Here is a 27,264-nt window from a genome sequence, read left to right on the forward strand (position 1 = left end):
CATCAGCGACGAGTCTATATTCGGTACTGATCAGAAGAGATATTAGTGACACGTTTTTATTAGATCCATCACTCATCCAATATTAATAATGTATGTTGAGCAGTCTCTTTTGCTAGTTTTTTTTATGTAGTGTGGGCTGGAGCCGTAGGGATGAGATGACCAAGGCCATAAATGCAACGCAGCTAGCGGCTCCTCTACACACTGCAGTAGTCCACTCCACTCTCTCTGGCTACACACATTCGGTTTCCCTCGTCCTCACGCTACCGCATTATAGCTGGGCATTTGTATGGTTCAGTCAAAACAAAAGCTGCACCAATGTCAAAGGCATCTCTCTGCTGGTCTGGGTACTAAAGGCTCCCTGTACTGCAGAAGTTTGGAATGCTTGATTTGCTTGGCATTGGAGCAACTTTCTACTGCATAGTATTGGAAGAATTTTGTTTGACCATCTATCACCCTGACTTTCTGAGGCCCTTCGATATAGAGGAGGTGCTGCTGCACTGCATAGGGTAATGTTGGCTTGTTGCTCACTCGGTACGGGTAGACAAAAGAAGGTAGCAGTGGTACGTCGCAAGCAACACTGAGTCACTGACAAGGCAAGGAAGCGTGTGACGAGATCGATCATGGAATGATGGATCGCCTTGGTAAGGAGCAAGAAATAGCTAGAGTCAAGATGCAGCTAGCCGTAGCCTGCAATTGGCTACCAGCTGAGGCCGCGTATCCATTACTATTACTATTGTAAATAACAGTACTCCATTGTATGGTAAGTAAGCATGGTGTGCGCTGTCCCGATCACACATTTATACGTGGAGGTCACTACGAGCCCATACCACGCCATGCCATCCGAACCTATCGTCGCACTCAATCAAACAACAAGGGCCGCAGGAGAATTTCTTGGAGGATACAGCAAACGTTCACATGCGAGATGGCGTAGCCCGATAGCAACGACAACTCGACCACGAATCTTCCGATCCTTTTTACTGCAACAGTTTGTCTCCATTGCTAAAACAGAAAGAACACTAGTAACATGTACTGTCAAATTCCACATTCAGAAAGTATCATACGGTAACATGCAGCGACGTTTAAACCATGACCAGTTCTGCTCCAGAAACAGGAGATTAATTTTGCTAATGCTGAAGGCTGCAATGCAAAAACAAAAAACAAAAAACAATGGCATGCAGCATTGCTGGCTTGCAGCTAGATCCTCAATGCATGCGCAGACAATCACCAGATCGGCACGGCGCCGCCTGGGCTAGGATTGAAAACAATTTCTCGCGTCGCCGTCGTAGCTCAGCGACAACTCTGTCCGATGTTTGACAATTTGACTCGATTAAGAAAAACCCCTGCGCGCTGCCGCCATGAGGGCCCAATAATTTCTCTCCTGTACCATACTCCTCCGGAGCTAGCCCCGAGCATCTCACCTCCGCATCGCCTGCCGTGTCTCCTCGCGAGAAGCAGATAAGAATGATGCCGCTGGCACCCGTCGCGTCTCTTCAATGGACTAGATTAATCCCTCTTTCTGCTACTGCTGCCTGCTGGTGTGGTGTGTATGTGTATAAATGGACTCATGAGGATTATAGATTAATCATAGGATCGAGCACTGAAGCATTCATGCATTTGCTCTGTCATTAACGGCCTAACAGTTTCTTGCATGGAAGTACTCCACTCACTCACCTGCTACTGAGCATCTCTGCAGGCTTGTCGGGGCGCCCTTTATGTCCTTGCTTGGTAAATGGCGCCTAGGCTAGAACGAAAGAGAGGGGTCTCCCCTTCCAAGATGCCACTGCACTCTGCACTGTACTTATCTCTTGGAGCTTAGCATTTCCAATTGCAAGGCTACAAGGGTAACTATTAACTAGACATGCATCCATCTCTTCCAAACCAATGTTTACATTTGTAGGCTCACAGCACTAACCTGACCACCTCCCCTAGGTAGATCTTGCTTTGCTTGGGGCAGTATAGACACTGTGCCTACATTTGTTTTGTTCTCTACACAATGCCATGGCACTGTGTGTGTAAGCATCAGGGATCAATCATACTAGGTGATACAGCAAACCGTGTCATTTTCTCCATGCTCAAGGCCTCGTTCTCCATGCTTGTGCCTGCTGTCTTCGCCATTTGGACGACTGAAAAGGCCCCTAGGATGCCTGCAGTGGACATACATGACATTACTATGTGGTATACAACATAAACAATCACTAATCGCAAATTATACTACGGGCGACTACTAGTAGTAGTGTGTGCTCTTACACGAGACAAGCGAGCCAGGCAACCAGCATCAGGCTTTTGCATGACAGTACATAGCCAGCCGTATGCAGGGGCGGATTCAACGCCACCCCCCCACCCCCACTCTTGGAAACATTCGAGAGTCCTACAATTTTTGGGTATGAAAGAGGAGGGAGAAGAAGAGGAGAAGAAAATAGAAGAGAAAAAAAAAGGAGAAGGAGGAGGAATAAGTTGAGCCCCCTAAAATTTGGCTCTAAATTCGTCACTGGCCATAAGCTAGGTGGTAGGTGCGGATTGCTTCGAGGGTTTTGTTACCAATAAATAAAATCCAGCAAACATGATTTACCGGATATATTGAATATACCGAATAAAATTTAAACAAATATAGGTAAATCTGGTAAAATTTTCTATCAGGATCCGCCTGTAGACCCGAGAAACCGGTGACCTCCAATGTGAGCTTTTGAATTGAAGTCGTTGCATGGAATTGATGGTGTGTGAGGCCGACCTGCGATGAGGATAGGGCCCTGCAGCTGCAGATATCTCCGAACCTTTTTTTGGGTGGCTGAAACTTGCTTTCTGCTTGCGAAGGCCAAGGGGAGTAAAGGGGCTTCCATTTCAAGTAGTGTAGCGAGTAGGTCCGTATGCCGATGTTTGGCACATGAATTCAATGCCACACAATTGTATTTCCATTTTTTGGGGGAATTTCATAATATTGCTGCTAGAGCTGCATGCTGCGAGGAATTCAAGTGTGGTTCTCGGCCACCGACACAAAGATCATCCAAACTCTCTTCATGAGTTCGGGCCCACTTGTCAACGGTCCGGTTGTCCCTGTCTCACTGACAAAGGCCCAAGGGATCCGGGAACCCAATTGATGTGCTCTGCTCGCATCTGTGGGCCTACGTACCACCTCGTGAAAGAAACAGCACTATGTTCAATATACACAGATTGTATGTTCTCTTCAGATTTGAAACTAGACAATGGAACTGTCATTCCAAGGATACGAGATCAGATCGCTCCTGGCTCCCTGAGGCTGGTTTCCAGTCCGATGCTAGGATAGCCAGCACGAGAAAGGATCAAGGGGCCTGTTACTTGCTCCGGTACGTGTGGCACGGCCTCCAGCACCGTGGAGATTTTCATGAGATGGCCACAAGTTTCTTCAGAGCAGGAACATGGGAGATGGGACATGGAAGTACGCACGGTGTTACTGTCATTGAAGCCTGAAAGGTGAATGGAGCAAGACGCAGGGCGGGGCGGGTGTGCCCACAAACACATGCGCGCGCACTCATCTCCCGTCGCAGGGGAGCAGACAATCCACATGCGAGCACGAGATCCTGAAAAGGAGGCTTTCCTCTCCGAACCATTCGGGAACTACTGGTGGACGGTCGCAGAAGATCTGGAAATGTTTCACCCGCGCATGCATACATAGTTTATTACCACCGTTTATTTGTATTAAGATTTATGTTGAAGAAGTAAATAAAAAAAATTATAAAACAAATAAGAGAATCAATAGATATATGAATATTAAGTGAAAGAAATAGACAAATGAATGAGATTAGATATGTATGCAGCAGTGGATATTGAGTTGCATGTCTCGCGTTGATGAGCACAGCGTTTCGGAGTGGAAGCAGCGACCTACACTGCTCCACGGCAGAAGCTCTCGTCGTCGTTGCCGTTGGCGCCACGACTGACCGATCGAGCGAGAGATCCACACGAGGACACGCGTGATCGAGATCCAGGGACAGAGCGTGGCTGGACCGACGAAGACAGTCAGGCCAGGAACTTGTGCCCAGCTGGCCGGCTGGTCGATGGATCGACGACCAGTTCTTGCGATCGATCACAACTGGCGATAATGCCAAGTCGGCACACCATATGTCGACGAGTGGCCTAGGAACCATGCCGCGTGTCAGTTTCTGTTTTACATATATGCATACGCGAGAATGAGATGGGTTGATTCCATTCTTTTTTCTTAAATAGGCATGAGGGCTGCACATCTTTATATTATATTAGAGAAGAAAACGAAAGTATTACAACAACGCGCGGAGCTCGACACGACTGAAGAATTTCATTTTGCTGTATGTGCGCATGCATGTTGCATCCTGTGTTTCAAGGGGAAAAGGATGGTGATTGCATTTTGCAAGTACCACTAGCTTGGAGTAGTCGGTGCGCTGATCTGTGAACGATCGAGGAGGGCCTGTGCAAGTGTGTTGCAGATCTTCATCAGCACAGTACGTACGCGCGTGCCAGACCAGCAGGTCGCATCCTCGCACAGTGCAATGGCGGACAGCTCGGATCGGTCGTCTGACATGGCAGGAGGAGGATGTACGACGCGTGAAATATATGCATCCTAGCTACCACTGTTGCCTGGCTGAGGAGCAATAATGAGCACTGCCCACCGGCGAAGCTGCACGCGTAGGCGTAGCTAGCATGCTCCACTGTTTGGTCCCAGCACGATCGCCACCGATCTGCGCCCGTGCATGCGTGTTCGTGGCAGGGAGTGCTTGGTCCCAAGCAGCAGCACCGCGCGCGGGCTCTGCGCATCCCGTGGAGTCGAGTCGTGGGCGTGCGTCCGGCGCAGCGCCAACCACGCGAGCAAGTTGAGCTATAGCACGATCGATCAAGCGCTTGACCGAGCCCGTGTTGCGTCCACCTCGACCTCCACTGCGTTGCACACTACCTACTTGCTCCGCAAGTCCGCACGACCGCATCCGCGTGGTGCATGCCTCGGCTATAAAAGTTGGGAAACAATCATGCCACACATCAGCACCCCGCTCACCATGTATACTAGCAGCAGCTAACACATGCAGTGTGTTGTTACATAATCTAGGGCAAAAACAAACTCAATAAGAGACAAACGGCACATATAGTAAGCTTTTGATTTTTCCTTGATGTTGCATTTCCGGAGCTGAATCATACTCATTGCTTGTAACTGCAGGTTGTAGAACTTGGCAGTCAGTCTTAAGGACAACTCTTACCATCCCAGAGATATAGCTTCTCGCATTGTATGAAGGAAAGCTTTTGTTTATGCATGTAAATCATCCGCAATATATCGGATATGGCCTGCAACTGCTACTAAGAATGCCACCAGAACTGTCCCATGCGATGAAGCCCGATCCACCATAGTATCGAGTACTAACAAAAGCACCATCTGAATTAAACTTGATGCATCCTTCCTGCGGAGGATGCCATTTACAAGTCGGAGTAGAAGCACTTGTATTATAATTGCCAAAACAATCCCAAAACTCGCGTGCTTTTCGTTGTGTTACTATCTCAAAAGCATCAATAGATTGACTACTTTCCTGGGCATTCACAGCATTTCGATCTTCCCACCATGTCCATAATAAAGTCACAACCAACAACCGTTGCTTATCATCCATTTTTAGAATCTCCGCAACCACTTGGGATGCTGAAACACATCAATCAGCTTAAGGCATATCTCCTCTAAGCACAAGGACCTCCATCTCTCTCGAACCTGCTTGCATCTTAGGAACAGATCGATGTCCTCCATCTTCGTCAAGTCGGTGACACATCGGATATAATCGTATCAATTTGCATTCCACTGTGCTGTAGATTATGGAGAATTGGAAGGCTGTTATGTGCCAAACGCCAAAGGAATTGGTGCACTTTCCCCAGACATGGTAACAACCATATTTGCCTGCAGTTTAACTCTGGCTCATGTTGCAAAGAACACTGGCCCTCGCTTCTGAAAAATACATTGTATGCACTTTTCACCAAGAAAATTCCTCTATGAACCTTGCTCCATGCAATGAAATCCTTCACGTCCTCATGGACAGGGATGGATAATGTATCCACATGATCCTCAGGCCAAAACATATCCATGACAAGTTCTTTATCCCAGGTACCTGTTACTGGATTAATAAGCTCGACCACACGGGTCAGCAGACAAGGACCTCTCGGAGTAATAGGCCGTCGCATAGATCTGCCCGGAACCTAAGGGTCACGCCATATATATATTGACTCACCATTGCCAACTCTCCATATCATGCCCTCCTTCAACAACGCTAGGCCTTTCAAGATGCTTCTCCATGTATACGACATCCCTGGAATTGGTTGTGCTTGCAAAATACTAGAACTGTGAGGAAAATACTTTGCCTTCAAGACTCGGCCACACAGAATATGGGTCTTGAACAAGTCTCCACGATTGTTTGCACAGCATGGCTAAATTGAAGCCATATAAATCCCTAAAACCCAGACCCCATCCTTCTTTGATTTCTGCAACTTCTCCCATGTGAGCCAATGAATTTTATTCTCCTTATCATGGACACTCCACCAATATTCACACAAGGCCTTTGTTATATCAAAGCATGCCATTGCATAAGTATTGCCCGAGCCACGATTAGTATAACTTTTTCCCGCCTTTGACAAGAGTCGTTCTTTCCATCCTTTACTACGTTTCAGAATCTTCTCTCTCTCTTTTTAACAGCCGGATCCTTTTCTGGATCTACATTGAAGATCTTAAATGTAGGTGCACGTCCGAGGATCGAACTCCGAACAGGGAAAGTCGCGTCCGTGAACCTTGAGAGTGAGCCGTTCGCTCGCATGCGGAACCTTCTCCTTTATATACTTGAATGTCTCTTTCCTTGATTTGCCGACATAAACAGGTAGACCCAGATACTTGTCATTTGCTGCCTCGCTTTGTAATTGTAGTTCATGCATCATGTCTTGCTTCACCCTTCTCCCGGTGCTACTCTATTAATCATTTGACCTGAGAATTTCTCATATAAATCAAGAATTCGCTGTATTTCCTGTGCACTGTTTCTACTTGCATGCACTAGCAACAACGAGAATTTACAACTGTTTTAAGTAGAAACGAGAACTTGTATGTTATAATATATCGGAAACAACTTGCGGGGGTCTAGTGGGCTTTCCGACCGGCAATGAAAAAAAAGGGGCCTACGAACGTACCATGCACATTAGTGCTTCACATGCACACATCAACTAGGTTGCATCTTGACTAATGATGGCTATTTAGCAAAGCCAATTATTTTGCAACCAAAATACTATATTAAATACAGCAAGTATCGATAAACTGTTTTTTTAAGCGAACCTAGTTATAGGATGAGTGTGTAGCACAACTACACTACAACTGTGCAGAAACAACACCGAAGAGAAAGGCACACCCCACCCCCTCGGCTGCAAAATCTTAGGTGCTAAAAGACAACAGAACACCCTCCCAGAACAAAGTAACATAAAGAAGAAAAGACAACTAAGACCACACATAGTATCTCTGATTAGTGTCTTCTTTAATCAATCTTGCAACCAACTCCGCATCAAGGACTTTTCCTTGGAAGACCCGACGATTTCGTTCTTTCCAGACATGCCACCAAAAATAGATTACCCCTCCGTTCGGTTTTCTTTGGTAACTTTGCGTCGTGCTTCTTGCCACCACTTGGTTACCGTGACCCACTGTGAGAGGTGTGGCACATGGCTCCACCCTAGCCAAAGCGATATATGTTGCCAAACCTATCTAGAAAAGGTGCAATCTTTTGCCAGATGCCTGCAATCCTCATCTGCCACGTTACATAGCTTGCAAACTTTATCGTGGGGCCAGTTTTTCTTAGCAAGGTTTTCTGCCATAAGGATTTTCCTTTGGATTTGGAGCCAAGCGAACGTTTTGCACTTAAACTCAGTCTTCGCCGTCCAAATTGGCATCATGTTATATCTCTTGGTAGCCTCGGCAAACTGAAAGTTGTAAGCGCTCTTCGTGGTGTAGATCCCATTCGGTGTCCATCTCCATTTGATTGAGTCTGCTATATTAGGTTGCAGGTGGATCTCCTGGAGCGCATTCCACAGGTCGATAAATTGATGTAGTTCTTCTATTGTGGTCAGAGGTCGTAAGTTTCAGATCCAGTCCTCATTGTGTAACTCCCTACGGACTGTTCTTTTCTTTCACCTAGCCAACTTGTATAGATTAGGTGCAACCACCCTCAATGCCATACCGTTCAACCAGCTATCATTCCAAAAAAATAGCTTTGTTCCCATTTCCTATTGACACCTCCGTGGACACCATGAACAGATCTTTGTTGATGGGATCACACGATAGCGAGAGGTTGGCCCATGGCCTCTCCAAATTAGTCCACTGGTACCACATCCGACGAATATGAAGCGCACTGGCAAATTTCTCGATGTCTAGAATTCCCAGCCCGCCGAGCTCCTTTGGCCTTGCAGTGGAGTATCAGTTGACTAGGGAGTGTGCACTGCTGACCTACTCAGGCCCCTCTCCTCTCCAAAGGAAGGCCCTTTGGATACGGTCAATTTGCCTCGCCAGCCATTTTTGCAACAGGAAAACCATCAGGTGATAAGTGGGCCAAGATGAGAGCACTGATTTGACAAGCGTTTTCCTGCCTGCAAGCGAGAACAGATGACCCTTCCAACCTGGAAGTCTTCCTCCCAACTTGTCTAGGAGAGGTTAGTGATCAACCTTCTTCAGCTTTCTTATATGAAGAGGAAGACCGAGGTACTTGTAAGGGAAATATTTAATGTTTCTAGGGAACTTAGAACCGACCTCCTGAAGGTCTAAGCCTTGGCATCTAATCGGATAAATCTCTGTCTTTGACAGGTTGGTCAGCAGCCTGGTGCACTTGCCAAAAGCCAGGAGGATAAGGTTGAGAGCTCGCATTTTTTCCTTGTCTGGGTTAGTAATGAGGGCAACATCATCGGCATATAAGGAGCACCGGAGCTTAGCTTTGATTCGGAGAATAGGACGTAGAATGCTTTAATCCTCGACCATCTTTACAAGTCGCTGCAAAGGGTCTATAGCTAAGATAAATAGCATTAGGGAGAGTGGATCTCCTTGATGAAATCCCCGCGCGTGACTAATGAATTGTTCACTCACCATTAAGCAACACACGAGAAGACGCTGATGCAAGGAGTTGCGAAATCCAATCGCACCATATTTGGTCAAAGTCAAGAGCAGTCATGACCTTGAACAAATAAGCCAAGCTGACCGAATTGAAAGCTTTCGATGTCCAACTTCACAAAGAGGGAAAGCCTGTTCTTCCTTTTTAATTCTCCGATGACCCTTCGGATGTAGACAAAATTATCATGGATGCATCTTCTTTTAAGATACGACAACATCCAAAAAACTGGTTTTAAGATACTACAACATCCAGAGTCCAGACATGCCCTGAACGTTGGTTTGATCAGAATGTCTGGATCAGCACTTAGCACACGGCAATTTTAAAAAAGCTGGTTCCAGAAGGCAGAAAAGTTGGTTCAAATGTGGAAAATAGATCACTTTTATACAGAGAAATCTTGCACAACACATTCCTAGGGGAGGCAAGGGTAAAAAATTCGTGGTAGTAAGCGATTGTTAAATAGATACAATTGATCTTCTCTACAACGATTGGACATGATAACTCGAAAACCAAAATAATGTAACCGACTACATAGTGCTGGAGAATACTAGCAAATTCTCTATCTTAATGACTCACATCGGTTGCTTCCTGTGGTCGCACAGTTCACAACGAACTTCATTTTTGTTCAATACGAAATGATCCATAACTCTTCAAGTATCATCCGCCACTGCTGAAATAGCAGGCTCCTGCTTCTTTAGCCTTTGCAAACAAGTTGTGCAGTATTCTGCCTGACTGCCTAGTCGCCTAACCGAAAGCTTACGGAGATGATGTGAACAGATTTAGGCACGGACGGACGATATTGTTGTGGCACAACAGCACCAGCCTTGTATCTTACACAAGAACGGCAGCAATTACAGAAATGGTACCTACATGATTATATGACCAGAAAAAAGAGAAATGATCAATACCATAAACATTATAAACTTGGACAAATTGCATAGAAGGAATCACGAGTAAAGGAGCATTTAATAATAAAGAACGAAGCCTACCAGAACAATTTCACTAAACATGGTTAGCCTACAAATGCACGTGCAAATGAAAAAAAACAGGAGTTACAGGGAACGAGAAGAAGATTTAACATGAGACGCATCTCAAATGCATATATTTATCATTTTCAGTAATCGCTTTGAACAAGGTTCAGTGATGTGGGATCTTCGTTCTGATTTCATGATCTTTCGCAACACAGAATCTGACAGAATAAATTTCTCAAAGTGCGCTTTTAGCATCTGTTTTGTTGTTCCAAATTCCAAAAGGATGTCCAAATACATAGCGCAGAGCTTGACATCAAGAGTAGCACCAAGGGAAAGTAGATTGAGTCAACTACGAGAACAGTATTGTTTTAAAGCATAATATACCTTGTCAAATCAGAGAAGACACCCTTCATCTTTACTGTTTAATCAAACATTTGCTGAGACTTCTGCCTCAGGCTCCTTACTTTGCTCCAGTTGTTCAGTCAGAGGTCCATCACCGTTTGATTGGTCCTCTGCTCGGTCCTTCACTTCTTTATCCTTTTTGTTCAACTCGTCCTGCTCTTTCTGTATAGCTGCCTTATTGGGCACCATAATCACATATATATTCCTCTCTGCGAAATTTTTACTTTCTTCTGTCGCTAGCTGAAATACAATAACAATATAGCTGATTCTACTGATAGGATAATTAGTACAACTGCTAAAGGTGGAGAACAAAGATCGTTTGCTCTGAGATGAATGAGTTGACTGTAGAAAAAAAAGGCACCCCTGTGCTCTTCATTCCATCTATGCATAATACAGTAAAACCAGATTACCTCACCAACATCATTTTGGAATCTTCTAATAAGTTCAATCGCCTCTTTTTTATACAAGTTTTGCCGTCCTTTCAAGTTCACCATTATCTTAACCTGAAAAGGGCAATCTGAAGCAATAAGTTACACTAAAAAAGAAAAAGGAAAAAAAGAACAAGCACAATTCTTATCACCTTGTCACCAGCTTTAAGAAACTTCCTTGCAGCTTTAAGCCTCACACTGTAATCATGAATATCAATGTTGTACCTGTCAAGGAAATACAAAAGGAATTCAACATCACCTCAAGTTATAAAAAGTTGAACAAACACATACATCAGTTATCATTTATGAGCCTTTGAATGCCACAAACAAATCATGACTATCCATTATGTGAAATAGTCTACAACAGCTCCAGCCTTTTTTTTATGAGTAATTTTTTAAGTTACATTATGTCAAATAGCTCGAGCCAGCTCCAAACAAGTATGTCCCAATAGTTCTAATTTTCAAACAATAGAAGCAACCTAAGCTATGCAAGGTGGAAGCAAAATAAAAAATTATCCTTCTGGTCTAATTAGAAGTTCCACGAACATGCCACAATTCAGACATAATGGTGAATAATTGGTTGATCAAAAAACAATAGGACACTTATGGGCCCATGTAACAGCTAAAAGTAAACTGATATGATCATTACCCCATTTTCAGCTCCTTCAAGCCCATGCGTTTTGCTGTAGAGAATAAACACCAGTAAACATCAAAATTATAAAGTTGGACAAATTGTACAGAAGGGATCACAAGTAAAGGAGCATTTACTAATAAAGAAGGCAGCCTACCTAAACAATTTCACTAAACACGGTTAGCTTACAAATATAAGCACATGCAAATGAAAAATCCATTCCAAAGAAGGATACCTTTCAATATTTGGGATCCATGCTACAAAGGGATAGTGATATCGATGAAGATGTTAATCATAGAATCAAAGCCGGATGGATAAAATGGCGCCAAACTTCTGGTATCCTATGTGACAAGAGGGTGCCACAAAAGCTAAAAGGTTCGTTCTATAGGATGGCGATTTGACCCGCGACGTTGTATGGAGTAGAATGTTGGCTAACTAAAAGACGACATGTCCAACAATTAAGTGTAGTAAAGATGCGTATGTTGCGATGGATTTGTGGCCATACAAGAAAGCATCGGATCCGAAATTATGATATATTTGAGCACCAATTAAAGAAAATCTTGTCCAATATCGGTTGAGATGGTTTGGATAAATCCAACGAAGACCTTCAGAGTCACATATGCATAGCAGGATATTAAGGAGCACCGATAATATGAAGAGAGACAGGGTTCGACCAAACTTGAAGTCTGTAAGAGATATTTGAAGGAATGAAATATCCCCAAAGAACTATATATGGATAGAAGTGCATGGAAGTTAGCAATCCATGCAAGAATCATAACTTATGCATCGGTTTCCTTGTACCGTTATTACTTCTATTATATGTTACTATTACTAGTACCCTTATTATTATTGTTTTCTCATCATCTTTTTAATTGCATATTGTGGGTTTCATCTCTAGCCTACCCCAACTTGCTTGGGACTAAGAAGTTTTGTTGTTGTTGTAAACATCAAAATTCATCAACTTTGCATCGTTATCAACAAAGACTGTAGAAAATCAAGGTTAGAAAGGTTTACCAACAGATCTTTTCTGCTGAATTTTCTTCTTCTTCTGTTGTTCATACCTGTGTTTTCTGTAAAAACAACAAAAAAAAGCATTCAAATAATCAGAAAAAAGAAGAAGAGTGAATAAGAAAAACTGTATGACCATGCAAGCTACTGTAAAAAGGAAAAAAAAAACGTTGTTGGAAACTAATCAAACACGTAAAGACTATGTATAATGGACAACAGCACCATGCGAGACAAGCCTACTATTAATTTAATACCCAGTTTAAATGTAGATATTAGACAAACAGGGGATTTTGGGTTTTCACTTTTCAGTAGACAGACAAGAGTCATACAACATTATTTACTTCAACAACGAATAGTTTTTTTGAAGGGGGGAAAATGTACAATCATAAGTCAATGATTGAGATACTTATGGCATGTTTGGTCCAATGACACCAGGAGAAAACTTGTCGAGACTAAATGCTCTCTTGTGCTTGGTAGCGCAATGCATAGCCATGTTTTACAAATTGGAAGACGTTGTAGTCAAAAGTATTCATCAATGAGGAAAAATGAAGTAAAATTGTCTTGAAAGCCTTCAAAATATAGGTTGGTGTGGTGTTAATTGCAACATACTTGTATTCCTTCTCTTCAAAGAGTCGTAATACTGGAGGATCTCCATCCAGAGATAATATCGCCTGAAATAAGATAATATCAGCAATCCTGTTTCGTGTAAATTGCTGCACTAGTGTCACTTAATGAGACTAAATCTAGACGGATGTTCTATTAAATATGAAGGTAGTATGCACAGTTGATGCATGCCCCAAAAGAGATCTCACAGAGAAGGGTATGACAACCTATCATTGTCCGGTTAGAACTGCCAACATATTCTGTAACCCCAGGAACAAATTTTGGTGAAATAAGGTTTTAAGCCATTATCGGACAACTAAAACATTATTGCCAAATATGCATTTTCCTATTTAGAAGTCAATATTTTAGCTACTTAAATATCCATTTAGGTAATAACAGGCTATACTTATACACACTTGGCAATAAACAGCCCCTCGTTCTCGTTCGTATAACTTTATGCTGAAATGTATTCTTTAGGAGGAAAAAGGCTAAGTTAAATTTAATAAAGTATGAGATAAATAGTGTACCAGTATAAGATCATTGTCATCTGCAATTTGAACAGCCTCGCTTACAGAAACCACACCAACCTGTAGGAGGGAGAATGAAGTGGAATGGCCAAATAATCAGACATTCGACACAATAATTAAATATAAAAATATACGAAATTATGTAATTGGACATGAGAATTACCATTCTTTTCTGTTCATCCAACAGCCTAACAGTCGAGGACCTAACAAGGAGAAGTAACTCAAAACGTGAGTACACCGATATAAACACAGTAGGTTTGTGAATTTTTCTACAGACGAAACTGCACAAGACTACGATACAAAGCAAAGCTGCTAACGTGGCGAACTTTCCCCAGACTTAATAAGCATTTGGGAACGCGGACTCTCGAATTTGCCAACCTTATTTCCGCAAAAAAAATGTATTACTCCATCCGTTTATTTTTACTTGTCACTGTCTTTTTTTAGGGTAGTAAATTAGACTGTATGCTTTTTCTAAAAAGGATTTATAAATACCTTTTGTATTATTAGATTTATCATGAAACAAACTTTACTAGTATTATATATTTTTAAGTATTTATAAATATTTTTTAGAACAAATGTATGATCAGATTTGCTACAGTAAAAATAGTGTGACATGTAAAAGTAAACGGAGTACTGGACAACGCATAGAATTTAGCGCCAGTGCCACATATCAACTTTGAAGTATTCGGCTTTTAACGCCACAACACAGATAAGCAATCCGTACTCGATTTGCTCGATGTCGAGGGCGGGGTCGTAGTCGGGGTCGGGGCCGCGGTCCCTCCTCCCCCACCCACCGCCGCCGCCGAGCCCCTCCTCGTCCTCCTCCTCCTCGCTCTCGAAGGAGGACGAGTACCGCGCGACCACGACGAGCCGCGCCCGCGCCCGGGCCCGCCTCCACGGCCTAGCCGGGAACCACACCGACGATGACGTGGCCGAGGAGTGGACGGCGGCGTGCCTGTAAGGGACGCGGGACACGGCCGGCGCGAAGGCGAATCCGGCGGCGACGCCGACCATGACCGGCGGCGATGGTCGGTGCGGGTGGCCGCGGGGGCCTTATCTGGCGCGAGAAAGGGAGGAAACGAGTGGAGTGGGATAGATGGGAGGTTTGGGCGAGGCGAGGTGGGAAATGGGTCTCGGGTTGTAGGCCTCAAGCTTATGGGCCCATTTTAGGCCCAGAAGATTGTGGGCTGACCCAGATAACTCCGCTTCGGAGCGGAGGTTTGAGGCCATCGTTGAAGCTAGAGATTAACTAGTTATTTGGTGTCGTATCTTGAATTTATTCTCGAAGTTACGAGGTTGGCTCTTTTTATCTCAAAACACAGGGGGAGATTTTACAATTTGTCACCGAATAACTTGACATGTTTCTTATATTTCTTATATACTGTCATTATATCGATAATATATGTGTTAAAGTCTCACATGTCATCCTCACAATGGATATCATATTAGAGATTAGACAGTTATTTGATGATATATTGTAGATTTATCCAAACTGAGGTTGGAGACCTCGGAAACAAGACTCTCTCTCTCTTGCTTGAATCGTAGCTCTTACACAGTTGTAACTCTCTCTCTCTCTCTTTTGCATTTATGTGTTCTTACTTGGAGAAACTCGCTCAAAGAGCTAGTCGACCAGTACTGAAATGGGTAGTCGTGGAGGAGTTAGGCAACGACCCGTGATAAGTCCGGTTCCATTTCATCACTTTCACGAGGGGAAATGATGCAATTCCACATGAGTGGCGCAGCACCACGCCTCGTGCATGCGAAACAGTCCCGCCGTAGACGAAGAGACGCTGCACTGGCGGCAAGTCCCAGAAGACGAGGTCGAAGACCGTGAGCGGCAGTGCCTGTGGCTGGCTGTGTCCGGCTGCCGGCGAAACGTGGCATTGCTCCAGGACAGTCACGGGGTGAAGTTGTCCCGGCGCCATTGAGGCGGACAGACTCTTAGCTGCAATGATGCTTTCTCAGGCTCTGTTCAGTTGTTAGTCTCGATTATTTTTCGTTGTAGAATAATTTGTGCTCTCAAATCACACTGTTGTGCTTGTGTGCGAGTGGGAGGACCAGTAGAACTGTACAAGGTCCTGGAACTTGGAGGGTGCTGTGTGCTTGTGCAATTTCTCTGTATAGAAAGTGGCCGATCTTGCCGAACTATTTTCTTGGCGCGTCTCTAGTGCTGATTCTGACGCTAAGCAAAACCATTTTGCAAGTGCCCGGGCCGTTGTCCTACCTGTGCACCTCGGCGGAAGGGTGCTCCGGCTTGCCGGTCCCTGGCGACTTCCAGATGGGACGGGCGTCCTACGCGGTCTTTACTGATTAGCTCAGGAACGCACCGGGTGCAGGCTGATCCGCGACCGAGCTCGGAGTCCTCTGCTCCGATTTCCCCGGCCAGCCGAGCTCCGGTCCGCCTGCGCCTCCCAGCTACCCGCTTACGACGGCGGCCGCGCGCGCAGCGCAGTGCGTGCATGCCGGCTTTTGTTCGAGGCTGCTTAGGTTGAGGCTGCTCTGCCGTTTGAGACGGATCAGGATCTTCTCACTTCACCTTTTTGAAGTCATATAACTAATCAGAAAATATTAAACTACAGTGAAGTTAGGATTCAATCCTTGATGTCGATCATAGATTAAACAGTTCTTAGAATAAAGTATAGATTGAACAGCTCTTAGAGTGACTTCAAAGAAGTTGAAGTCAGAAGAGACATGGCGCGGCGCGGCGGTGTGCAAGCGGTACATTTGGGCTGGACAAATAAGCGCCAACGAAGGATGGAATCCTTTCACAAATGACAAAACTGACACTTCAAAGAAAAGTATCACGGTGAATCCGAGGAACGAGCGACTACAGGTGCTCGCACCAACACACTGCTGAGATGCAAATACACGTGTATTCACTTTCTCAAGAAAATTCAAGCTCGAATCAACTTGTGCAGGTAGAAACTCGTCTGATATCTCCAACGTGGATCAAATATTTACCGAAAGCAACCCTGCTGCAACATGCAACAAAAGACTCCCTGAATGATGATCGCATGAAAGCTATGCCCGATACTATGATATACAGCCATAGTCAAAAGAGGAAATGTCCTCGCAAGAAATAAAAAAAAGAAGGAACCTGTGCTGCACTGCTGCTATCATCATGCGCCCACACACCTCAAACAGGGTGGCAGAAAATTAAAAGGATAGCCATCAACCTAAGCAATGCACGATGATGGCGTAAGGATTAAACTAGTCTATTCTTTGGGGACCAGATTATGGTCAGCTATTAACATCAACTGTACACTCCATGCAGGATTCACTCATGCACCAGAAGGAGACCACGAATCGGAGACTTACGTGCATTGCACATGCAAAGTGAAAGCATGGGCAAGGCAAAACAACTTACGGTATGTTTTCAAACAAAGAAAAACGGCAAGCCAGAAACACGGCACGATGAGGAAAGAATATTCTATTTGGAGTAAGCAGAGAAGAACATAATATCGTATTCTCCTGACATGGTACTTACAAGTGATGGCAATGAAGTCGGTATCAGAAACATGTCATCTATTCTACAGTGTTAGGTTAGAAGTACTCGTTGCCCCTTGCTTGGATTGGGCACCGGCAATAAGTAAACTGCTACTGGAGTCTCTACTTCTACGGATGATGGCAATCCAAGGAAGATCTGAAGGCATTACACTGAAGGACAGAGAACTGCTAAACTTTACAGCAACTTTTCAGTTTTTTCGGCACATTGACAGGCTCGTCATGGATTAATCCATGGTTTCGTGGCGCTTCACTTCTCTTCCATGTAAGTTGTTTGAATAGAAATATGGGGAAGTAGAAATGAAAAGAAATATGGGGATACCTATTAGCTAATAAGGGAAGGAAAGGGGGGGGGGGGGGGGGAGTCGAAGATACACATATGCACCGTACAGTTACCGAAACTAATGAATGGTGTTACCTGTCTTCTTAGTTAGACATACAGGAGCTTAATCTGTTCACTCTGTTTGTTGTATGAGTTGTGTCCTTAGGCTGGACTCTTGAACCTGTTCAGAGGAAGATGAGTATTAGTTCAAATTGAGCAGCAAGGCACATTTTTCCTTTTCTTGTATAGTCATCTATTATGATTGCAGCTTGAAGCTCAGAACCCACAAGAGCCTGAATCATTATTATTCTCTAGTGTAGGAAGAAGTAACTTATTTTATACTTTTCACAAAAAAGAAAAAAAAGGACTATGGCTTCTAGAAACTGTTCGTACGAATAAAAAACATGTATATCCTCGCAAAGGAAATGACACGTTTGGATTGCTGGAACCGAACTACTTCCCATGGAATTACTGCATAATTCTTGCATTCCAAACCTTGCCTAAACATGTTTACAGGCATGCAGATGCCAAAAAAAGGTGATTTCTTTTACATGGTAACAAAATAGTAGTCAGATGCAATCATCTGCAGAACAAGCTTTGCCTCCAAAAAGATAGAGGTTGCCCTGAAATGGGGCAACTTTTACTGTAGTGCACGTAGTTATAAGATGAATAAATTGTCGAGGCATGATATCCCTTTTGTGCAAAAACTGTTTCTAGCCAAAGTAAAAAAGGCACTTACATTTCATTGACTCGACATCATATTCTTATAGAATCATTTGTGACCTTTGAGGCATTTACAATCAATTTATTTCAATAAATGTCACATTAGCTTGCTCAATGGACACTGATTATGATTGACATGACATTACTTTTTTTATTCTTTGTAGCCCTAGGCTCCCAGCAGCAGCAGAACGAAAGAAATGAAGATGACATGGGGGAAAAGAAACCAAGTTTGTACCTGTCGTGCTGCTGCTGTTGCTAAGAGTTCTCTGTACTCATTAAGCAAGGTACTTTCTTTAGCAGCAACAGCTGAAAGTTCTGTAACCAGAGAGAGCGTAGCCTGTAACTGCAGAGCATGAGTCAATGGTTAGACCTGAGGGTCATTGCTCCAAATCGTGAATGTCTAATAACCACACAAGGTGTCAGCAATTAATAAACCAGTCTACACAGTATATCAAAGCATAAACCACAATCAGAACCTCCAGGACATCTGTAACAACATAACACTTGAATGATTATCTGCTAAAAGAGAAGCCAGTATGCTAATGCTATTTACAGTCTTACATATATTCTTTTTCCCTAACCACAAGCACAAAAATAACCACCTGTCCTAAAATTCTGTTCAAAACTTGAGTTGTTTGCATTGAAAATTAAGTTGAAGTGCTAAGTGGAGGTTCATGTCATTACTTCAGGACAAAGGAAGTTACTTTGCATCTGCTGAAACACATCAAATTCACCAGAGGTGTTGTGCAACAATAGTTGTGTAAGTAAAAGGGTCTTTGATACTAACCTTTGATAGCAAATGGCAAATGGATGACCCCATTGCTTGCATAATGTCAACTGCTGAACTGACAGCATTCTTAACAGTAAGTACGTCAGCCTGCAAGAGGTACACAGTAAGCATCACTTCCACATTTTGGAAATAAAACAGTAAAAATGAGTTCTCAGAAAGAAAACTTAATTAGCATGTAAATAACTTGGTATCCCCCCCCCCCCCAGGTGTCACAATTCCTAAGTATTATTGCTTGAAAAAAGATGATTCCTAAGTATTCCCCCCTTAATTTTAACAAGACTCATGGACACATGAGTGATTTTTTTTTCGTGGGGTTGGGGGTGTCGGGGGATGGTTGATACCTTAGCTCCTCCTGTAACTGGAAGACGCAATGTGCTTGCTCTAAGAGCTTCAGTTGCGCTGTATAAAGAAGAAGAATGCTCTGTTTGCAACGCTGCCCAGTGATCCAGGTAATCCATCTACATCATGACAACGGAAAAATGCAATAGTCAAGGTCAAATTAGAAGGAAACACAAACATTAGTACATGTAATCAACAACAACAACAAAGCCTTTCAGTCCCAAACAAGTTGGGGTAGGCTAGAGATGAAACCCATAAGATCTTGCAAGTCTAGTCATGGCTCTGGCATGTGGATAGCTAACTTCCACGCACCCCTGTCCATTAGTACATGTAATACGAAAACAAAATCTGTCCAGAAAATTGGTTCAAGATTTACATTTACTGAGCATAGGGTGTACAAAAAATGCTTGTAGCTCCATTAAATGAACGAATTTCCACAGGCAAAGCAAAACATCTTTTAGAGACTACATATCTAAACTAACCAAACATGATCAGAGAAATTTAAAATTATTCTCTTATATTTTTCGAAAAGGTCAAGTAAAAATATGAATACCTTATCGCGCCTCTTCTTTTTGTGATTATAATAAACATCCACTTGTTTGAATGGAAGTACTTAAATAATGTTTTAAATGAATGTTGTATCTTGAAAAATTCTATAAACCCTTCTACATTCATGTTGAATATCTTAGCGTAACCATCAAACGAACTAAGTGCATGTGTGATCATGAAGATCAAAGAGATCTAATTCTGCCCCTATGGCATTGAAACAACAAATATCAGAAAACTAAACAGATCTTACTTGCTCTTTTAACACTATTCCCAATTTGACCTCTTGCCTTAGTTTTTGTACATAGCTCCTTTTCATAACCATAGAGTCACACATCCTTGAGTTAGCATCCCATACACTGTAGAGCATAGTCTGCTTCAAATGAATAAATATAGTAAGAACATGAATTCAGCAAATATTATACTGCTTAACCACATATTAGAATGAGGATGACACAAAGTAAAAGGATATTGGATTCAGACAAAACATTCATATTGCACTTTCTCCAACTCTATAACTGGATATGGCAAAATAAGAATATAAGATAAATGGGGAGTTGGGCACTGATACGACATATACAAGAATGATGATACCACAGAATCAAAGGAGCTTGGGTTTATACAAAACATTATTATTGCATTTTTTTCAACCCTCTAACTGCATATGGCAAAATAATATCGAAGATGAATGGGGTGTTGGGCACTGATACTATCACAAATCTAATGAAAAGAAGTAATGCTATGGAATTTACCTCAGCACTCATCTTCTGTATGGACAGCATCTCATCAACATAAGCATTTGTAAAACACCATTGCAAGTTCCTATTATATAGGAGGCGCAACTGATGGGTATCTTCCATGTGGCTGGGGCTCTTCTTCCCTCTTGTAGCATCACTGATGTAGCTAAAAATAGAAGAGGCAGAATCAGATCTACCAGAACTACATGGTGAGACAGGTGTTGAGGGTCTCGTCCTTGATGGGCTTGGCAACCTCCTAGAGGCAAATGATGATGTTGATGAAGCATTGCATGGTGATGAAGGGCGTATCAGAACACGTGATGGTGAAGACGATGTCCTAGCCAACCGCTTTGGAGGTGCAATTTTTTCTGAAATATTTGAAGGCGCCTCAGAACCAGCATTCTCCTCTTGACTTTCATTTCCATTGGCAGAACCAGGGCTCTCAGCATCACCTGACAAAAGTTCAGGGTCTTTTACTCTGTTATAAGCAAGAGGTGTTTTCCTTGGTGAAGCTCTGGATGGTTGCACAGTTGAAGAGATTTGCTGTCTGCTTTTAATAGTCAGATCCATGCTTCTTGACATGGCATTAGCACCATCTGGTCCCAGTATTCTTCTTGTAGAAACCACTCGTGAAGGTACTAATGAAGATATCGGTCCATTACATTTATCAGAAAAATCCATGCTTTTTGACATTACATTAGCACTATCAGATCTCACAGTTCTTCTTGGTGACATTCCACGTGATGGAACTGATTTTGTCATGGGTTTCTTGTCTTTCTCAGCAAAATCCATGCTTTTAGATATAGCATCTATGCCATCAGAAGCAAGTCGCCTTCTTGGAGAAGTTCCTCGAGATGGAACCTTCACCGATATTGCTCCATTACCTTTTAGAGTTGAATCAACATTCTCTGACGTAGTCTTATTGCCATCAGAGACAGGTCTAGTCAGTGATCTCTCTTGTGATGCAATGGACAACGAGGTTGCACCTGTACCGATGTCAGTAGAATCCGTTCTTCCTGGATCGTCACCATCACCACCATCTTGCAGTGCTGCAACAAATTTCTCAGTAATATCTATGCCTTTAACCAGAGCACCAGCCCCGCCAAGTCTACTGTCTGAAGCCCAACCAGACACAGCTGATGAGATAGGCTGTGCACTATCTTTATCTGTAATATCCATGTCTTTTGATAGAACACTAACACTATCAGATTTGGACCTGCCACTCTGCATAGTCCCACGCGATGCACTTGATGAGGTGGACGGTCTGCTATCTTTTTCAGCAAAATTCATGCTTTTTGATATGGCATTAGAGACAACCCTGCTTCTGGGTGAAGTCCCTCGTAATGCAGCTGATGAGGTAGATGGTCTGTAGTCTTTATCAGCAAAATCTGTGCTTTTCAATACTGCATTGGCACCATCAGAGGCTAGTTGTCTTCTTGGTGAAAGGCCTCGTGATGCCATTGACGAGGTTAAAGATCTAACACCTTTTTCAGTAAAATTTGTGCTCTTTGACATAGAATCTACACCGTCAGAGGCAAGCCGTCTTCTTGGTGAAACTCCCCGTGCTGCAGCTAAAGTGGTGGCGGATTTAATACTGTTTTCAGCAAGATCCATGCTCTTTGATATCACATTGACACCATCTGAGGCAAGACGTCTTCTTGGTGAAAACCCTCGCAATGCAGCTGACGAGGTGGTAGGTCTGGTATCTTTCTCAGCTAGATCCATACTCTTTGATAAAGTTTCAACACCATCAGAGGCAAGTCGTCTTAATTGTGAGACCCCTCTAGGAGCAACTGAAGAGGATACAGTTCTGGCATCCTTTTCAGTGAAGTTGATTCTTTCTGAAATGGCATTGCTTGCATCAGATGTGAGCCTACGTCGTGGTGACATACCTCGTAATGCAGCAGACGAGGTTGATGGTCTGTCATGTCTATCAGCGATATCTAAGCCTTTTGATATATTGCCAACTCCATCAGATGCTAATTGAGTTCTTTGTGAAATCCCACGTGATGCAGCTGAAGAGGTTGATGGTCTGTTAGCTTTATCAGCAAAGTTCATGCCTTTTGATACAGCACTGATGCTATCAGAAGCAAGCCTTCTTCGTGGAGAAATCCCACGCGATGCAGATGATGAGGTGGACAGTCTGTTAACCTTTTCAGAAAAATCGGTGCTCCTTGATATAGTATCAACACCATCAGAGGCAAGTCTCCTCCTAGGAGAAACCCCTTGAGATGGCATTGACGAGCTGACTACTCTGCTATCCTTTTCAGCAAAATCCGTATTTTTCACAATATCATTAACCCCAGAGGCAAGTCGCCGTCTTGGTGAAATCCCTCTTAATGAAGCTGATGAGGAGGCTGGTCTCCTATCTTTTTCAGGGAAATCAAAGTTTTTAGATATAGTATCAGTGCCACCAGAAGTTGTTCTTCTAGGTGAAAGTCCTCTTGATGAAGATGGGGTTGAAATGGGTCCATTAAGTCTGTCAGTAGATTTTGTAGTAGTCTGTGATGTAGTATTGGACACACTAGATATTGATGCACTTGGTGAAATACTGGGTGATGAAACTGACGAGGAGAGTGTGCTGTTATCTTTCTCAGTAAGATTCATGCTCTCTAATAGGGCCCTAGTACCATCTGATGTAGCTGTTCTTATTGGTGAAACCCTTCTTGATGGAATTGCAAAGGATGCAGGTTTGACATCTTTACCAACACTGATGCTTTTAGAGACATCATTTGTGCCGTTGGAAGCAGGTGACCCCCCTCGTGATGAAACCGACAAAGAGACCAATCGGTCGATTTTATCAGCAAGGTCGATACTTCTTGACAAGGCATTTGCAGCGGAGGACATCGGTGTTCTCTTCGGTGAAACCCCACGTGATGGAACCGATGGTTGAGCAGACCTACTGATCTTATCAGTGAGATCCACGCTCTTCGACATTGCACTTGCAGACACCCTGCCACTCATCATAGCAGGCCAGCGATGGTGATCAATCACCTTTGCGTGCGGATTCTCTGACTGCTCAGGGGCAGCCCTCCCTCTCAACGGGCTCCTCTTCCTGTCAGCTGATGTTGCAACCCTCGTCTTGGCCTGATCTGCTGAAGAGCTACTACTAATCCTTTTCCCCTTTGATTCGAGCTGGAAAGAAGAAGATAGACTCCGCATTGAAGGCCACAACCCATCAGGAGCCCGGCCACCGGACAACCTCCTCGGAGCACTTTGCGTCTCCGAGACGGCATCACGCACCGGCGTCGACGAGCTGGAGGATGAGGAGGAAGGGCTGGAAGGAGCAGACGACGGCGACGCCGGCGCAGAGATCCTGGACGGGGTAATCGGCCTCGAGCCGCCTGAAGACGGCCTTGACGGAGTTGCCGACCGCCGTTCGGTGGACTGGGACCTCTTCGCCTGTGACCCAGCCGGCACCGGGGACGACGCTCGGCCGGCATTCGGCGACGGGTGCCTCCTCGGAGTAGTAGGTGCCGCTGCCGGCATCGCCGCCACCTTGCGCCTCACTGCGGTATCGCTGCGGCCATTCGTATAATTCTTCTCCGCCGGCAGCTCAGATTTCTGCAGCAGCACTGCCCCTGGCGCCCGGATTTCGCAGGCGTCCATCCGCGCACCCACCGCCCAGGCTCAAATCCACCCGCATTGACAGCGCCAAGAGGCTACCACCAATCTACAACCCGTCTCAACCTGCCAATAAAACAACACAAATAGCAATCCAATGTCAGGACATACAATCCATCTCGCGCAACAAGACAATTCAGGAGCTCGGAATCACGCAGTAAACGAACCAGATCGGGGACCCGGCAATGGGATTCGGTAGGTGAAAAGGAGAAAAGAAAGTGCAGGAAGAAGAAGAAAAGGAAGAGGGGTGGTGGTTTTCTTGAATTCTTTTACTTCGTTTTCCTAATTATGCCTAGGAATTGAAGCGTCTCTTTCGGGTGTGGGTCGGGGCGAGTGAGTAAGTCATGGCTTGGTCTCTACCTCACGGGAACTCCACGGCCAGCTCCTGCAATCCAAGTAATGGCGAAGCCGAGCTGCCAGAGATGGTGGGAGAGAGAGAGAAACACGAAGCAGATTAAATGGGGGAGTAGGGTGCCCCGATCGCCCAGGCCACCGCGGTTAAGGACGAGAACGACTAACCAGTGGCTTAATTATGATGATTAGTACAGGCAAGTCCCCATTAAAAGTACCGTCGCGCTTTTGGTCGCCTGCTCTTGTAGTGGAGCATAAACTAATGCAACTGGGAGAGGAAGAAATCTTTGTGGTAAAAAAGATGGGGCAAGGTAAACAAGGCGACATTTTTATATGTTTACCCCTCCATGGAAGCGAGGCTTCTGGGCCAGGAGGAGATGTGCCCGTTGGTGCGACTCCAACGGCTAGCCAGGGAGCGGCAGGTGGCAGGGCCTCGTCTCTCGCCGTCGCGGCTGAGCAAAATGCAAGCAGACAGAACAGCAGGAAAAACTATACAGCCCGGACCAAAATTCTCCATTGAGTTTCCCAAAATTTCAACGCAAGCAGTCGCAATTGAGCATTCTGCTCCCTCGTTCTAAGGCCAAAGCCAGAAAGTCAATTCAATACAGCCCGGACAAAAAAGATAAGCAAAGAATTCGGTGGTTGGAAGATTCCAAAGGCTAGCAACAGCGATCCCGCGTCGGATTATGGGGATCGAGGGGGAAAACTGGAGAAATTTGACGGTTTTCTTCTCGAGCTTTGGTGCCGCACAAGAAACGGCACAGCATCCCGCGAGCTTTCGCCAATTCCATCCGTCCCGACAAGCGATCGAAACAAAAGTAGCTTCGATTCCTGGAAACGATTCCGCGCGCCAGCGACAAATGCCGCGGCCCGAAACCAAAACCGACGGGAGGAACAAAAGAGAAGCGATCCGATCCTGACCTCTGACCTCCTCGGCGCCGGAGAATCGCGGCACGCAGGCGCCACCGCAGCCGCCCGCACCCGCGCCCGAACGCAGCGACCCGGCCGAATCCAATTAGCGGGCGGGGATCTGGCTGGGAAGGCTGGAGGAAGCGACGAGGCGGGTGCTGGGGAGGGAGCGCGAGGAAGACTAGAAGATAATAGAATTGTTGCGACGGTTTCTCGCGGTTCCCTGACAAAGCAACGGGGAGGATGCTTTTGTTTCCGCGTAACAGAGGGCCGGGGTACTAGATGAAGTTTTTTTCCTTCCACAAACAAGGATAATTAATTGAGAATTATTAATTAATCAGAGGTTAAAAACACAAAAGCCGGAGATTAAGGCCCGGTTGGTTTTTGTTGTGAACTGATTTTCTGCAGAAGTTCATTCCTATCATATTATGAATTGTGAGATTTCGTAGTATAATATGAATCGTGAATTACAAGAGATTATGACCGTTTACCTTTTTTTTACTTTTAAGTTAGAATCTATAATTAAAATAGAAAATATATAGAGCCTAACTAATCGAGGGTACAATTTTCACTTTCCACTTTTCTTTTTTTTCCTTTTTCTTTTACTTTCTTGAATGCTCCTTGTCCACCGGAGGGCTAGTGAAATGATGTGATTTTTTCCCCCTGGCTGCGTGCAGACATGAATTGCCATGGAGATTGAATGAGTGTGACGAGTGAATACAGGAAAGCCGTTGAAGCATCGGCACAGCACGGCGCGCAGAAGCTGCGACCACACCCACCCACTGGCAATTGTACCGTTGTGTTGCTGTTGGGGAGAAAGGAGAGCCTGCGTGACGCTGATGCTATCTACTTTTACCATCTTTGTATCGTCAGATTTGGGCTTGGGCATGCAACATTCTCAACAATTTTCATGTTTGCAATGGGATTCGCACACAGGGTGAAGCATTTTGCCGGATCCTATAAATCTTGGTGAAAAGAGATTCTGTGATGTGTGAGAAGAATGATCTGACAGTCTGACTCTAGCACACCAGACCTTACCCAATTTGATAGCCAGATAACTTGCATAGGCAGTCTACACACCGAACCTAGTAACCTTACATGATTAAGTTTCTACAACAGCTTTTGTGTTTCAGCACCAAATCCGCACTAGCATCCATACGCACGACTTGCTTGCAAAGCTAGCAAGTTAATATTTTCGCAAGTTGTTGCAGTGTCGCCACCAGGCTACACAGCCTACACTACACTACACTACACTACACACTACTCAAACCCCTGAGCCGTCACAAACGGCGCTTGTTCTTCCAGGTGCATAAAGTGAAAAGTGAAAACAGACAGGAGAGGTAGTACGCACCCTGTTAGCACGAATAGTGAGCAGCGGTTGTAATTAGAGGGAACTGGCACGGTGGACAGTTCAGGCCAGCTAAAAAGAGCAGGTGCAAGCCTGCAAGATGTCAATAGAAAGTTACTTACCCCACAAGAGCTAGTGGTCCGTAATGGACGTGTACAGCAATGGCAAGCCACCAACACATCAAGATAACAACCATGCAGAGCAGAAGAAGCAGCTCTCCAGCAGGCAGAATGCAACGCGCATTGGACTGCTGGCTAAAAGTTCAGGAGTAGAAGAAGCTGACTGCCAAAGTGGACGTCCTGGCTGTAGTCACAAAGAAAGCAGGGTATCTCAGGTATAAAGGTAACGCAGCAGATACAAATGATTCATGCATCACCTTAGTGCTTTCTCTCGCGCCCACGCT

The 27,264-nt window shown here is 44.4% G+C and overlaps 2 protein-coding genes across 4 annotated transcripts; both read right to left on the reverse strand.

Moving 5' to 3' along the window:
* Positions 1-9,461: 9,461 nt before the first annotated feature.
* LOC133921029 (translation initiation factor IF3-4, chloroplastic-like) lies at positions 9,462-14,781 on the reverse strand. Its single transcript, XM_062365736.1, has 10 exons — positions 14,393-14,781; positions 13,832-13,871; positions 13,669-13,728; positions 13,148-13,209; positions 12,545-12,600; positions 11,549-11,582; positions 11,052-11,124; positions 10,882-10,974; positions 10,454-10,711; positions 9,462-9,964 (listed from the first exon to the last, which is right to left on the reverse strand). The coding sequence occupies exons 1-9, from the start codon at positions 14,680-14,682 to the stop codon at positions 10,496-10,498; spliced, it is 924 nt and encodes a 307-aa protein (XP_062221720.1). The 5' UTR covers positions 14,683-14,781; the 3' UTR covers positions 9,462-9,964; positions 10,454-10,495.
* Positions 14,782-17,083: 2,302 nt separating this feature from the next.
* Positions 17,084-25,744, reverse strand: LOC133921030 (uncharacterized). Of its 3 annotated transcripts, none has more exons than XM_062365737.1 (7): positions 25,526-25,744; positions 20,645-24,319; positions 20,146-20,265; positions 19,349-19,465; positions 19,005-19,094; positions 18,453-18,560; positions 17,084-17,675 (listed from the first exon to the last, which is right to left on the reverse strand). In XM_062365737.1, the coding sequence occupies exons 2-7, from the start codon at positions 24,236-24,238 to the stop codon at positions 17,628-17,630; spliced, it is 4,077 nt and encodes a 1,358-aa protein (XP_062221721.1). In that variant the 5' UTR covers positions 24,239-24,319; positions 25,526-25,744; the 3' UTR covers positions 17,084-17,627. The 3 variants fall into 3 exon arrangements, with proteins under 3 accessions (XP_062221721.1, XP_062221722.1, XP_062221723.1); XM_062365738.1 differs by lacking the exon at positions 25,526-25,744 and adding an exon at positions 24,421-24,748; XM_062365739.1 differs by lacking the exon at positions 25,526-25,744 and adding an exon at positions 24,614-24,744.
* Positions 25,745-27,264: the final 1,520 nt, after the last annotated feature.

Source organism: Phragmites australis, chromosome 6 (genome assembly GCF_958298935.1).
Source record: "Phragmites australis chromosome 6, lpPhrAust1.1, whole genome shotgun sequence".
NCBI lineage: Eukaryota > Viridiplantae > Streptophyta > Magnoliopsida > Poales > Poaceae > Phragmites > Phragmites australis.

What these genes read in the sequence shown, in the direction of transcription:
- LOC133921030 (XM_062365737.1), bottom strand. Translation starts at nt 24,238, where the DNA reads ATGGACGCCTGCGAAATCCGGGCGCCAGGGGCAGTGCTGCTGCAGAAA. An exon ending in CAGTTACAGGAGGAGCTAAG is followed by an intron (nt 19,095 to 19,348) that starts GTATCAACCATC and finishes TACCTCTTGCAG; the next exon opens with GCTGACGTACTTACTGTTAA. An exon ending in CAACAGCAGCAGCACGACAG is followed by an intron (nt 17,676 to 18,452) that starts GTACAAACTTGG and finishes TCCTCTGAACAG; the next exon opens with GTTCAAGAGTCCAGCCTAAG.
- LOC133921029 (XM_062365736.1), bottom strand. Translation starts at nt 14,682, where the DNA reads ATGGTCGGCGTCGCCGCCGGATTCGCCTTCGCGCCGGCCGTGTCCCGC. An exon ending in TCAGCAGAAAAGATCTGTTG is followed by an intron (nt 11,583 to 12,544) that starts GTAAACCTTTCT and finishes TATTCTCTACAG; the next exon opens with CAAAACGCATGGGCTTGAAG. An exon ending in TCCAAAATGATGTTGGTGAG is followed by an intron (nt 10,712 to 10,881) that starts GTAATCTGGTTT and finishes ATTGTATTTCAG; the next exon opens with CTAGCGACAGAAGAAAGTAA.